Source organism: Bidens hawaiensis, unplaced genomic scaffold (assembly GCF_021521415.1).
Source record: "Bidens hawaiensis isolate Kalapana, Puna unplaced genomic scaffold, B.hawaiensis_p1.1 tig00007738_1, whole genome shotgun sequence".
Classification (NCBI taxonomy): domain Eukaryota; kingdom Viridiplantae; phylum Streptophyta; class Magnoliopsida; order Asterales; family Asteraceae; genus Bidens; species Bidens hawaiensis.
In genome coordinates this window covers 228,002-243,246 of record NW_027491537.1, presented here as the reverse complement: position 1 = coordinate 243,246, position 15,245 = coordinate 228,002, and the positions used below count along the sequence as shown (strand labels likewise).

The window sequence follows — 15,245 nt, the reverse complement described above, 5'->3', positions numbered from 1 at the left end:
TTTGTGATTGTGATATTATTTTGTGTGATGATTTCACTAGAAAACGGGCACACCTTTTGTATTATATATTATCTTTACTTGCATTGAAGATGATGTGTGAAAAAAGTCTTTTCCAGTAGCCTATATTGATAGCTCCTGTATTGTGTTTCCATACTTCTGAGTGTGGTTTAATGTATAGTGCAATTTTGTTGGTTATTTGGATATGCATAATAATCAATTGGTGTTACATATCTTAATATACAACTATACAAGTGGCTACTTTAAGTTGATCAACTGTATATGTTTATAAAGGCTGCAAATAAGCCTGTATTCGTTAACGAAAACTAAATATATACTATAAATATGCCTACTTCTTTATTTATAAAATTTAAACGAACATAAATGAACGTAAATAAATAAACGAACATAAATGAAATAACAAAATTTGTGTTCGTGTTCGTTCATTTCAATATATGAACAAAAATTATTGATGTTTGTTCATTTATTAAACAAACAAACAATAAACGAATTTTCTGCCTCACAATTTGACTGTTAGGTTTGTTTACAGGCCTAGCTGCAATGACAAGCAAGGAAGGTGAACTCAATGCTACTATTTCATAATTGGAAACTAAGGCTTTCTCTATGAAAGAAAGTTTGGTAAAGGAAGAATATGGACCAAAGTTGCTTATCCATCTATCCAATATTTAAGCAGGTTATAGCAAAATGGGTAACTTTTGTAATGGTCAAAATGTGTTCAATTGACCTGAAAGTTTGATTTATCCATTATCCCGTTGACACGTTCACGGTATTTTTTTGGGGTCGAAAAGTGTAATATACAGATTACTCTAGGTAATACACTGAACTTATGACCCGGGATGGGAAGAGAAGGACTTTTTCCTACAGCGAGCATTCTTATATTGCATATAAAATCCACTGTTAACATAAAAATGCATTCATCACTAGTGAGTAGAGTTACTTTCGCAGTTCAAAAGAAGAGAAGTAAGCAACCCAGGTTAATCAACAACTGATGTGTGCAATTGTGCACTTATCTAGCTCTTATTACTCCCTCCAGAGGTACGCATTTTAAATGATTTCCACCTCAAAACTATAAAATTAGGGTTTGGATGATTAAATTGAGCTTCTATATGTAACCACATGATCATCAGCATTTCTTTGTACTTATTTATTAACAATTGTATATGTATCTGAACATTGAGCACCGTGCGGCTAGACCTGTTACCCGGCCTAAGACGCTTACATGCCGCCATCGGTGATATGTAGCATCACACCAGTTAGTTATGCCATATTCTACATGCTTGGTTTAGTGTTGAAATTTGTAAATGCGATGTTTGATGATCTGAAGGTTATGGTGGTAGCTTGAAGTTGTTTCTATGTAATCTGCATTCTTTTATAATTTTTGTGTTGCCTTTCAATGTTTTGCCTTATTCCATGCCTTTTATTTCGCTTAATATAATTGAAATGATATTTTTACCTTTTAAATTTGTGACTTCATACTTTTATGGTCTTTATGGCTTTAGTGTTTTAATTTTTAAAGAAAAATGCTTGATCCGCCGTGCATTAGTATCTAATATTCTAGACTATCACTAGATGCGTAACAAAATTTCCTTTTGTATTCTTTCAAGAAGGGATTGCTCTATGATATTTCTACCTCTACTAACTATTTTTTTTGTGTGGTGCTGGTGTAAAAACGTAGCATTAAAACTGTTTGACAGTGAATCTCATTGATAGATTTCTTAGCTAAACAATCTGTAATAAGAAAGAACTCAAGCTAGATTATTCAATCTTTTTTTATTAATTTGCAGGTTGTTAATGGTATCGGGCTACCCATCGTATACTGAGAGTCGATGCCAATCTGGAGTGGTTGCTAATTGATTACATTAATAATTTGTTTCATTTGAATTTGATTAGTTATGGCGTCTTTTTTATAGTCAAAATAATTGAAACTGAACTGAAACCAAAAACAAATAAACAGAAAACCTAAACGAAACTGAAATCAAGTGAAACCTAAAACCGAATAAACTCAAACCAAACCAAACCAAACCAAAATGAAACTAAAACCCAATACCAAACCGAAACAAACCAAACCTAAACGAACGGAAACAAAACCAACAACCAAACAATTTGAATCCGAATTAAAACAAAACTAAACATCTGAAACCAAAAACAAAACAAAAAAACTTACACAACCAACCAGAAAAATCAAACCGAAACGAAGCCAAAAAATTGTAATTAGATAATAAAGAAACTGAAACCAAAACCGAAAGTGAACCGGAATGGAAAAAAAAAAAGCTAAACCCTAAAGCAACATGAAACCAAAAACCAAAAAATAATTTCATTGTTATCATATGAATATGTCCAATACATTGCTTAAAATAATGGAACCGTTAGAGATACCACGAAGAAAAATATATCAAAAATGAAGAATATATATTCACAATAATATTTTTTTTAAATTAAAAGTAACCCGCGTAACACGCGGGCTAAAAACTAGTGTGTATATATATATATATATATGAACCCCTTTGTAATACTAATGACATAGTTAAAACTTAAAACAAATCTACAAAAAAACATAACTGAAATCCATGTGGTAATACAAATGACATAGTTAAAACTTAAAACAAATCTACAAAAAACATAACTGAAATCCATGTTTATACCTTCAACTTGATGATGCAATTGCAAACAACGAACCATCTGTTGTGGCCGTTTGGAAATTAGGACTGTTAACTGTTGTTAAAATAGCCTGAAACACCATAGCCATATATTTCGTCAAACACGTGATAGACAACACAAAAGGGTGTGAACACTAAATGTAGACCCCCTTTTACAAACCTTTTGTAAATTTTGAAATTGTGGGATTTTACAAACTGTAAGTGTTGTTGCGAATGAGCATAGACGGCATCAAAGCCAATTAAGGCGGTTAGCGGTAGCTTCATAGTTAGCCAGAAATTTATTAAAAAGGATTGTCGCGTATAGTTAGCCATAGTGGCACCACAAATCATCTTCACTCTTACCTTACCGGATTTTGATGTTAGATGTGGACGCCAAAAGATTTTAGTCTCAAGGATGAACAAAATTGAGTAACGGCTATTTGCCTTTTAATATATATATATATATATATATATATATATATATATATATATATATAATATGTGTGGGGAAGGTTAATGTACATTTTGATCTTAACATGAGTACGTAGGAAATAATGTCAATTTATTTAAAAATGCGAACGTAAGAAACAATACCAACTACAATACCAATCTACATAAACAATGACTTATAATAATAAAGAAAAGAACCTAAAAATTACAATAAAAGAATCAAAATCAAGAACAAAATAATAACAGCGTATACCAACAAATACTTATAACAGCAAAAGAAAACATCTAATAATAACAACAAAATATAAATAAGCAAATACTTATAACGTCTCATAATCGAAAATTAGCAAATACGAACAAAAAATAGCAGCAAACACCTATATAAATAAACCTAATCATAACAACAAATTGGTTCTCACCGTTTTAATGTTAAGAATAAAATGTATTTGATCATGTTTCTAACATGTGTAACACTATTATAAATTCTAAATTATGTTTCTTATTTCCGATAATTGTTTTAGTAGCAATGAGAAGTAAACAATTAAGGTTTATATCAATCTTTTGTTATACTTGATATTTTTAGACTGACATTTATTTTACTTTGCGTTAATTTATTTTTATACATATAAGATTGTGACAATTATTTTACATTCCGTTAATTTAATTTTGAACATATAAGATTGTTTGCGACTTCGTGTTAATTTATTTTTTAATATAATCTTATACATTGCTTTTTACAGTTGTCTCTTTTTAAAATCAATGCATATAAATAGAGTCTACTTCTTATATATGACCTTAGGTTTGATATCGTGATGAACAAAACCGATACCTTCTAAACATCTTTACGGGACATAAGTAATATCGAAACAGGTACCTATATATGGTTTTACGGTTTCGGTCGATTTATAGTAAGCGCAAATATCATCTTGGTTGTATCATGACTCCTTATGGGTCTTCTCTTTCAGTCTTTATATCGAGTGTTACTATATATTATAATAAACCGAACTGATATTAAGAATTTATATTTTAGGTTTTTTCTTTCGGTTGCTATATACCACCCAATTTCCGTCACATAATTTGGGAAATCCCACTATTATATATATATATATATATATATATATATATATATATATGAGGGATAATTTGAGAACCTCTTGAGTTGTTAGAACTTTGAGAACTCAATATGGACCACACATTTAATTAAATGAGTATGAAATATGTGGCTGAGAATAAATCTGATTAAAATATTAATCAAGAGAGAGAATAAGTATTTCTGATTATTACACAAGTTTAAATGTTAGTTACACATGTGTAATAAGTCGATTCGGTGTGTAAAAAATTACGGTAATTTTTTGTACATTACTTACACTTACCTATTACACATGTGTAAAAAAAATTCAAAAAAGAAATTGTTAAGTTGAGTTCTTTCGAGTTTTTAAAACTCAAAGCGGTTCTCAAAAGAAATCGATCATATATATATATAGGGTTGGTATCATTTAAGAACTTCAAAAAAGTTAAGAACTGTTAGGAACTCTAAACAACCAAACATTTTTTTTTAATTTTTTTTATATACTAACTTTATTTAAGAGTAGTTTCATCATATTTTATATAAAAAATTTTGATTACATATATAAATAACAAGTTTACATATGTGTAAAATTTATGTACTAACAAATTTACATAGGTGTAAAACAAAACATATATATGTATAAAAACTAATTTTCAAAATTGTAATCGTAAATATAGATATAAAAAAATGATAAAGCTACACTCAACTAATATTAACATACAAAAATTTTTATAAAAAACGTTAGTTTTCAATGGTTCTTTCAAGTTCTTAAATAATTTAAGGGTTCTGTAATGATACTCATCATATATATATATATATATATATATATATATATATATATATATATATATGGGAGGGATATTTTGAGAACCATGTTGAGTTTTAAGAACTTAAGAACTCAATTCTAGGCCACACATTTAATTAAATGGATTGGAATATGTGGTTAAGATTAAATCTGGCAAAAAAGTCAAAGTATGAGAGAGAATAAATATGTAAGTGGTTACACTAACTTTTACGTCCGTTACACATGTGTAAAAAGTCGACTCGGTGCGTAAAAAATTATGTAGTTTTTTTACGTGTATGTAACTTACATATATTACGCATGTGTAAAAAAAATTCGAAAAAAAAAATCGTTACACTAAGTTCTTTCGAGTTCTTAAAACTCAAAGGGGTTCTTAATTGAAATCTCCCATATATATATATATATATAAAAGTAGAGAATAGTACTGTACAGTTTTTTACTTCTCATATGTTTGCTAACAAAAAAATTATTGAATGTAACAAACAAAAAAATAAGCATATTTTAGATGTATTGTATACATATCGAATTTACTAGTGTTACGTTAGTTTTCTGTTAATTTATATAAGTTGGTAATAATTTACATATAATAATACTTTATTATTTTATTTAGTAATTAATGAATTATGTTTGTCAAATAAGATTAGGAGAGAGACAAACACAGTTTCAAACTACACTAAATTGGTAAATATTTTTAAGACAGAATTACAAATTTTGTCCTTTAAAATAGCCAAAAACCGGTTCGTGTCCTTTTCTAAGTTTTCTTGCAGGCGGTGTACTTTAAACTTTTTTTTTCTACACGTTATGTCCTTTACGCTAACTGGGTTAGAAAAACTCAGTTAAATGACAACATGTGCATAGCATGTGAGGGCATATTGGTCTTTTCGTCTACTGGTAGTTATTTATAATTAAAAAATAAATTAATATATTATAACAAAAATAAATAATAGATATTAAATATATACTCTCTCTCTCTCTTCCCGTCTTCTTTCTCTCTCTCTACTCTCTCCCTCCCTCTCACTACAGCAACACCACCACTGCCTAACCACCAAACCAACCACCGTTCTCAGCCGTGACCACCACAACTACCATCACCACCAAACCAACTCCCTTTCTTCTTAAGTCACCACCAAATCAGGTGACCCAACTCCATTAAGTGACCAAAACAAGTCCCCCTGTACCGAAACCGGCAAAAACTCAAACACCCTTTTCGTAATTTCACTTGAATTGATACCCGACAAGCTCCCAACAAAAACCCCTTTCGGTAAACCCGACAACTGGGATAAGGAATCAACCAAGTACCCATCAATTATAGTCAAATTGGGCAAATGGGTTTGTTATAAAACACTCGAATTGGTTAAAGATTGATGAATTGGAGGATACGAAACCGGTGTGATATCCGATTGCTTGATGAAAGACGTGTCTGTGAACCTGAAAGGCTTGTCTTTGCGTGAAGGCCATGGGGTGTTGAGAAGGGTTTCTGAAGATAAAGATCGAAGCTTTTCAAGATTTGGTGAAGTGGGTACGGAGTCTTCTAGTGATTCTGCGATTTGGAGGACAAACGGGTCGGATAGGGCGGAAATTGGGGGTCGGGTCAAAAACCTGGGTTTGGGTTTTCTTGGTGGTGTGAAGGATGGAGATGGTGTTGTGTGGAAGATGGTGGTGAAAGCTGAAACAGTTAATTGTATGGAGTTGGGTCACCTGATTTGTTTTGGTCCATAGATCACTGGTTTGGTGGTGATGGTAGTTGTTTTGGTCATTTATTTTAAGTGACCCAACTCCATAGATCACTGGTTTGGTGGTGATGGTAGTTGTGGTGGTCACGGCTGAGAACGGTGGTTGGTTTGGTGGTTAGGCAGTGGTGGTGTTGCTGTAGTGAGAGGGAGGGAGAGAGTAGAGAGAGAGAAAGAAGACGGGAAGAGAGAGAGAGAGTATATATTTAATATCTATTATTTATTTTTGTTATAATATATTAATTTATTTTTTAATTATAAATAACTACCAGTAGACGAAAAGACCAATATGCCCTCACATGCTATGCACATGTTGTCATTTAACTGAGTTTTTCTAACCCAGTTAGCGTAAAGGACATAACTTGTAGAAAAAAAAAGTTTAAAGTACACCGCCTGCAAGGAAACTTAGAAAAGGACACGAACCGGTTTTTGGCTATTTTTAAAGGACAAAATTTGTAATTCTGTCTATTTTTAAATGTACACCAAATTAGTAAATAATTTTTCGATCTACACCTATTTTTCTTCAATAGGTTATAACATCTCATTAAATTAAAAACTACTCTCACCAAATATTTGATATAAATATCCTATAAAGTATGGATATACTAAAAATTAATATATGATTTATTTAAAAAAAGATAATTTATTTATAATTAAAAAACCAATTTTATAATAAAAAAATAAACGGGTCATGGGTCTCATCGAACCCATATATAATTTAAACTGGGTTATAACATCTCATTTATTTGTGAAATAATTTATCATCAAACCATAAGTATATTATTAACTTTCATGCAATAACAAAAATAAAAGTTCAAAAAATAAATAAATATTAAAAACAAATCATATAAAACAACCCCTATACGGGGATAAAAACTACGCACACGAATATGGTAGAAAACTACTACGAATATGATAATCAAACTACAATACGAGCCCCTTTTCTCATATATCCGGCCTCCTCCTTAATAATCCTCATTAGTCATTAATAATAAAGGCCCAAAGATAGCATATACCGTTTAATTACTAGTTGAATATTTTTCAATGAGTTCACCTTCTAATCCGTTTATGTAGTAACTTATATTATTCGGATGCTTTTCTATCAAATTTTTAAAAAGTTTTAAAATTTTGTTTTTTAACGGCCAACAAACAGAGAACTGTCTAGGTAAAAGGCGAATGGTAAAAGGTCACCCGCCAGCTAACCCAACCTAGCAGTACATAGCCCTTGAGCGCCTTCAATATATCTCCAGATATGGGCAAAATCCATCCGCCTGAAGGCCCACTGATGGTAAAACCCGGACGCCATTAGGATCGAAAAAAAGATCACAAAGATCACGCTATTCATTCATTGAGTCACCCATACATTTCCCCAAGTGTTGTATGTGGAAATCGATCCCGGGTCTTCCATTGAAGAACCCAAACTTCCTACCACTATACCACATTTTAGTTTTCTTTTAAAATAACTTTTCTTGTACATGATTTGAGTATCTTAAGATTGTTAGTGAACCCGAAGTTCTTGAACCCGAAGTTTATCGAGATGATGAGACAACGGGTGAAGGATTGTGTAGTTTACTCTTCTTGTACATGATTTGAGTATCTTAAGATTGTTAGTTGTTAGAACTTAATATTTATTTATAAATAAGTTTAAGGGCCAACGAGTTGAAACTAAACACATCTAATGTACCAAATACATGGGGATTTCTGAGTATATCTTGAATACCAGGGGCGAATCTTCATTTGGGCCAGGGGTGGCCCCGGCCCCCTTGTTTTTTTGCGTAGTAGTGTAAATTTACCCGTTTTCGGCCGAAAAATTTTATACATAGTGTAACTTTAGCCTTTTTTGGCCGAAAATTTGAGTCCCCCCCCCCTCGTTTGTGAAATTTTGTATACATTTTGAGCTCGGCCCCCACGGTGCCTCGGTCCAAGCTTTGTTGAATACGACGTTGTTTCTATAAAACACATTTAATGAATTTCAAAGTTGTAGAATCATTGATATTCTTATGGCTTTAGGTATGTTTATTTCGTAGATGTGGATATGAATTTTGCTACACATGTGGAATGGAATGGAGGAACAATAGTGCAACATGCACTTGTCCCTATTGGGATGAAGAAAACATCGTGGATAACGTGGAAGAAGAGGACGAGGGTGATGTTCAGCATGACCATGTTGATTTTAGGGGTGATGATCTTGAGCAAGATATTGGCTTTGTGGGTGACGATTTTGGGCATGATGTTGGTTTTGAGGGTGAAGATGTTTTCGATGACGTTGGTCTTGAAGGTGAAGATCTTGAGCTTGATGTTTTCGATGATGAAGGTCTTGAGGATGGTTATATTGAGCATGATGTTGGTCTTGAGGATGATTATATTGAGCATGATGACGAATTAGAGCGGAAAGTGAGAGAATTCAAGTTAAACCTTATTCATTAATCCAAATACTTTCGGCTCGATCATATTTAGCCTTATATAAACAGGAAAAAATAAATAAATAATTGTAACATTTTATGAAAATCACGAAATATTGACTCTTATAGTTATAATCTGTTTCATAACATACATGACACCTGTCACGTCGCGTATCAACCTTGTATTGGTGTACTAGGCTGTATTTCTATTAATGCGTATGTAATTGCGTCAGCTATGTGACGAGCAATCATGTAACACAATTTAGTTGTTTGTCATTAGGAACTCTGAATAAATATAAACCGGACAAAGTAACAATATGCACAATGCATACATTTCGATAAAAAGACATTTGATTAAGATGATTCACTACTAAAAAAGTGACAACACTTGTGCAACGATGCATCTATGTATACGAGTTAAAGGTTAATACACTTGGTCGCATATGTCACTGAAAAGACGTGAATTTTATGGAACAGGGCTAAAAAACCACTTGATTTTCTTGATCGTTTTACATGTAAAACTATACTTTTAACCCCATGCCTTCTCTTATTGTGCCGTACATCAATGCATTGGACCAACAACGAATCAAGGTATAATAAATATGAAAAATTCAATTAGATCAATATATTCATTATTAAATAACTTCTAAGCTCCTATAGTACTTTGACTCCGTGACGATTTATCTTTCTTCTTGGAAACTTTCTTCTGCGTAGTGGGCCCGCTTTCGGCTTCTTCAACCGTTTCAATCCTAGCAAATATGGGAGTGGGCGGAGCCATCACTTGACCACCTTTTAGCCCGCCCCATTTTGTATCACTCTGCAAAAGTATATTTTTTTTAACGCATAAAATCATACTTTTCGCCAAATTACAAAAATAATATGAATTTTGTTAGATTAGAGAGGGATGGTACCCATGTGACAGCATGAAACTCTTGGTCAGTGTAGCCAAGTTGACGATAAATTCTAAGACTTAAGTTTGGTGTAACAGGCGATAACGCAACCGCGATAATCCTCATTGCTTCTAACACAAGCACAAGATCCTAAAACCGATCGCGTGATTTTCAAAAGTGGGTCATTTTCATGATTTTCACTTAAATTTGTACACAATTCAAAAGTCAATGTGATGGTTGATGTTATTAGAATTGAGAAATAATAATACCTTTGCAGCAGAATCAAAAGATTCACCTCCTTGTTTAAAAAGAGACCACGGTGCACGTGCATCGATGTATAGATTGCCAGCATTACCGATTTCCATCACACTCTCACAAGCAGATGACAGCTGGAGACTTTCGAATTGCACCTTTGACTTTTCAACCTACACCAAGAAGATAGTCAACTTAAGTGAAAAATAACCTGATATATATTCTTTAACATCAACTCTATATTATCGTCCAATACAAATAAGTCAACAGTTTCATAAAGTTATTTAAATGATTAAAAAGATACCATGTTGAAGTTATGTAGATTGTCCAATATCAAATAAGTCAACGGTTTTGATTAACACTTTATAAAACTAGAGTTTGTAACAAGCATGAATCTTTATTGTTCTAATAATAGGAATAACAAAACTGAAGCATAAAGCGTGTGAAACAAGTAGTTAGGTTATGAATCTTACCAGCTTTTCGACAGTATCCTTGAACTCAATTTCTTCAGCCGCATCACTCGAGTCAACAACCAAAGTTGACTGGCAGTTCTTTTTCAAAAGTCCAAGTGTTCGATTAAGAAGATTTCCTACAACTCTCACGTGATTAATAATTTAAATATGTTAAAAATGATTATAACAAAAATAATCTAATATTACCGATTGTATTGGCGAGATGTGCGTTGACAATATTAATGAAACGTTCTTCCGAATAATCTCCGTCATTTCCAAATTCAACCTCTCGGAGAAAAAAGTACCTGACAGCATCGGGCCCGAATCTTTGCACTAACTCGTTTGGTTCAAGAGTATTACCAAGCGACTTTCCCATCTTCATACCATCCTATAATTTTACAAATACAACCATTTTTGCGTGAAATAAGTGTCCATTTCATGTTTCATAATCCAAGTGCTTTTTAAAGAGAAAACTCAAATCATCAAGTGTATTGTTTAATTATTATAGTTTAATAACTTATTATACACAACTCAAATTTCAAGCATCATATATAATTATATACCCAATTACCAATTAAAATGAAATTTTAGTGTATGACCGTTTTACCCTTATCAATTATATGAGTTTTTTAAACCAATTAAATTCTCACTACTTATAATTGTGTATAAAAAACAAAGGAGTTCTAAATATATCATAAAAATGATAATGAGCAGTGTAGTCGAAAATATTGGCTTGACAAATATTTTTCATAAACATAGTAAAAAGAATTAATAAGCGTTTTAAATCTTTAACAATATTAACAAATTCATAAAAAATCCAAAAATAAAAAAGTAAGTTATTTGAGAAAATTATAAAAATGTGACTAGAAATAACTTGTTTTATGAAACGGGTAAATCTCATATTTTGAAATAATATTGTTAATGGTAAATTTAGGTTAAAATTAGAAAAATATGAAATTTAAAGTTTTAGAAAAACAAGGGTAAAATACATTTCTTAAACTGTTTTTAATGAAATGGGTAAATTTGATGTTTTAACTAGTTGTTAAGGATGTATATGATATTGTAAGTTTGTAGAGATACATATGAAATGTAAGTAAATACCTTTGTCAGGAAACCGTGGCCAAAAACGGTATTGGGAAGGCTCAGCCCAGCCGATAGTAACATAGCGGGCCAATAAACCGCATGAAAACGCAATATATCCTGCAGATTAAAATATAAGTATCACTTACGAATGGATCCGTTTCCATTTTGTTTGACAAAATGGTTAAATTTAAAGAAGTAATTAAAAGGAACTTTCAGTAATCATACTTACAGTACTAAATTTTATTATAAAATAATACCTTGCCAATCAAGTGCAGCGAAGCGGGCCAACCTGATGAAACTGCAGTTTGTAAATTTGGTTGCTCATGTTCATCCGACAATGCTGATATATAACTGCATAAAAGAAGCAAAGTAAGTGATAAAAGCTTTGATAATTATTAAGAGGCCTGTAAAAAACCAAACAAACACAAACACTTAAACGAACAAACTTTCCTGTTCGTGTTTGAACAAACGAATGGTTCACGAACACAAATGAAAAATTACAGTTTAAAATATTATGAAATCAAATGGATTTTAAATTAACACTAGTAATAAATAAACTTGAATGAATATTTAAGCAAACAACATAATGAATGAACGTAAAAGAACAAACAAAAATGAGCGTTCGTGAACGTAATGAACAAACGGCATATGTGTTTGAACATGTTCATTTAACTAAATCAACAAAAATGTGTTTTCATGTTTACTTGTTTATAAAAGGAATGAACACAAACAAACTTCCCACTAAACAGTTCACAAATGGTTCAATGCAAATTTTGTTCGCTTACAGGCCTAAATAAGATACTAGACAAAACAGAAACATTAAAACAATAATAATATTAGAAAGCTTACCCTAATAATGCATCAAACCAAACATATATGGTTTGTTTGGGGTCGTTAGGAACCCTAATACCCCAATCCACTGAAGCTCGGGAAATAGAAAAATCTTTGAGCCCAGTTTTCACCCAATTTTGAACCTAAAGAAATTTTACTATCAGCAATGCTAGATTTCATTAAGTGGCCTTTACAAAACTCAGTAAAATATTATCTCACCTCGTTTAAGCGATACAACGGTTGTACAAAACTTGGATTGTGCTCTAAAATATCTTCCAACTTTTTCTGATATTTTGAAAGGGCAAAAAAGTAATTGTCTTCTTTTCTTGAAACACATGGCTTTAGATGCATTGGACAACAATTGTTTTCAAGCAGTTCCTTTTCATCCTGTAAATGTCATATAAAACTAAGGATGTCATAAAACCATATAAAGAATTTTCAAAAATCTGTCAATGTATACGTACATAAATTCTTTTGTCCGTTTCGTTTAAAAATGCTATATAATTAATTGCTTGAGTTTGTTAAACTAATGATCAATTTTTAAATTAACTGATTTGGGATGTAATTTGCCTTAGATATGCATGTTAGGGTATTTTTGACTTTGTTTGATTGGTTTGTTATTTAGCTAAGAACTATACTTTGACCCGTTTGATTGGTTTAGATTTTAGCTAAACTCTTTTCTTTGACCCATTTGACTGGTTTATTTTTTAGTAAAATTTTTAGTCCTTACTTTGACTGGTTTATATTTAGGTTAAATTCTTTGCGTTGACCCGCTTAAGTGCTTAACTGATTTCCTCTTTAGCTAAACTCTTTGCTTTGACCCGTTTGACTGGTTTATCTTTAAGCAAAACTCTTTGTGTTGACCGATTTGACTGATTACTCTTTTTAGCTAAACTCTTTGCTTTGACCCGTTTGACTGGTTAATTTTTAGCTAAACTCTTTGCTTTGACCCATTTGACTTGTTTCTTTTTTGGCTAAATTCTTTGCTTATTTGACAAATTTATTTTAAGCTTGACTATTTGCTTTGATTCGTGAGATAAAACAAGAACAGGATATTACCTTGTATTCCTCACAATTGACACAATAGAGCCCTTCATAATCAGCACGATAAATATCGCCATTGGCAAGAACTTTTGAATAGAATTCTTCCACAATAGCTTCATGTTTAGGATCAGTTGTGCGAATAAACTTGTCATATGATATATCTAACTGAAATTCAGATGTAAGAAAGATAAGCACATGATTATGAGTGAAAATTTAAAAGAATATGTTTGGTAATACATGAGATTCTTAATAAATATGGTGTACATCTTTCCATAATGCTCTATAAGATTTTGAAATTGTGTCACAATGGTTGTTTGGGGTGGAGCCACCTGCAGCGGCGGCGGTAGCTATTTTCTCTCCGTGTTCATCTGTGCCAGTGATGAATATAACCTTCTTTCCAATAAGCCTCTGCCATTATAAGCATAATTATAGGTCAATATCACATAACTTTGAATTAGTAATAAGGTTCTCATTAACATTTGGATTGACAATGAATTGAGAAATCAAGAATTTCATCTACTAAGAAATGTGAAATAATGCATTTACTTACATGTCTTGATTCATCATATGCATGCATCAGTAAAAATCCAATTTAATATTTTTACAATTTTAGGTAACTATGCATGTGTCTTTAGATAAATATGTTCACTTATTGAAGTAAGTTTAATGAAATATTAGTGGATATGTAAACCTTAGTGAATGCAAAGATTAGTTGATAGTGAAATGCTTTCAGAAATGACCTAGCATATCTTGGAAAGTGTATTATTAACTTCATTAAGGGAAAGCAAACAAACCAAATAAAGGAGCCACATTTTATCGTCTCAAGCTCTAACATATTTGGGCCTTCTGATATTTCATGCTTTAGTTGTTACCTTTGTTGATGACTTTTTAAAGTTATGGTTGTCAGCCACCATTCATATCAACAATTTAGGGTTTCAAATAGTTAAACCAAATTGAAAACAAATTATCGAAGCAGCAGTAATCAAACATTTAAAAGAAAATTTGGGAACCTGAAAAGAAATATTATCTAAATAACGGTTCACTTTGACTTAGGGATGAGCTCGGTACCGGTACCGAATATACTGATCCCGAAATTTGCAAATTCTTGGTACCGGTACCGAAATATTCGGTTCGGTACTGGTACGGTACCGGGATAGTACCGGTACCGACGGTAAAAATTCGGAAAATACTGGTACCGTACCGATCCCGAAACTCAAAACTTTGGTACCGATTCGGTACCGACGGTACCAAATAGGCACCGATTTCGGTACCGGTACCTAATTTGCTCATCCCTACTTTGACTTACTTGCAAGTTTCAGGTATTGATCAACCCAAAAAGATTATAACCAAGGGCAATTTTGGTAGATTTAAAATATTGAGAAACTGGAGACAGCAATTAAACACCACATGATCATTAAACAAGACCAAACGAATGATCTCAACCGTCCAATCCACGGCGAAGGCTCTTCTAATTCTAATTCGAACAACGAAGAGACAACAACATTTAGGGTTTATTACTCTAGTTTTATCAACCAAACAGTTACAATGGCTGGAATCGAATGACGAGTTGATTTATGAGTTGAGGA

The 15,245-nt window shown here is 32.0% G+C and overlaps 1 protein-coding gene and 1 long non-coding RNA gene across 2 annotated transcripts in view; one reads left to right on the top strand and one right to left on the bottom strand.

Moving 5' to 3' along the window:
• Nucleotides 1-1,215: 1,215 nt before the first annotated feature.
• Nucleotides 1,216-15,245, top strand: part of LOC143635920 (uncharacterized) — a 52,244-nt gene continuing 38,214 nt past the window's right edge. Inside the window, exon 1 of the long non-coding RNA XR_013154150.1 lies at nt 1,216-1,802. This is a non-coding gene — a long non-coding RNA (uncharacterized LOC143635920). The remainder of the gene's footprint in view (nt 1,803-15,245) is intronic.
• On the bottom strand, nt 9,674-14,236 carry LOC143635885 (methionine--tRNA ligase, chloroplastic/mitochondrial-like). The gene is made up of 12 exons (XM_077103606.1): nt 14,210-14,236; nt 13,924-14,067; nt 13,675-13,824; nt 12,835-13,002; nt 12,634-12,758; nt 12,042-12,135; nt 11,803-11,901; nt 10,909-11,089; nt 10,723-10,838; nt 10,267-10,422; nt 10,019-10,147; nt 9,674-9,924 (listed from the first exon to the last, which is right to left on the bottom strand). Exons 1-12 carry the CDS (start codon nt 14,234-14,236, stop codon nt 9,754-9,756), a joined length of 1,560 nt encoding a protein of 519 aa, XP_076959721.1. The 3' UTR covers nt 9,674-9,753.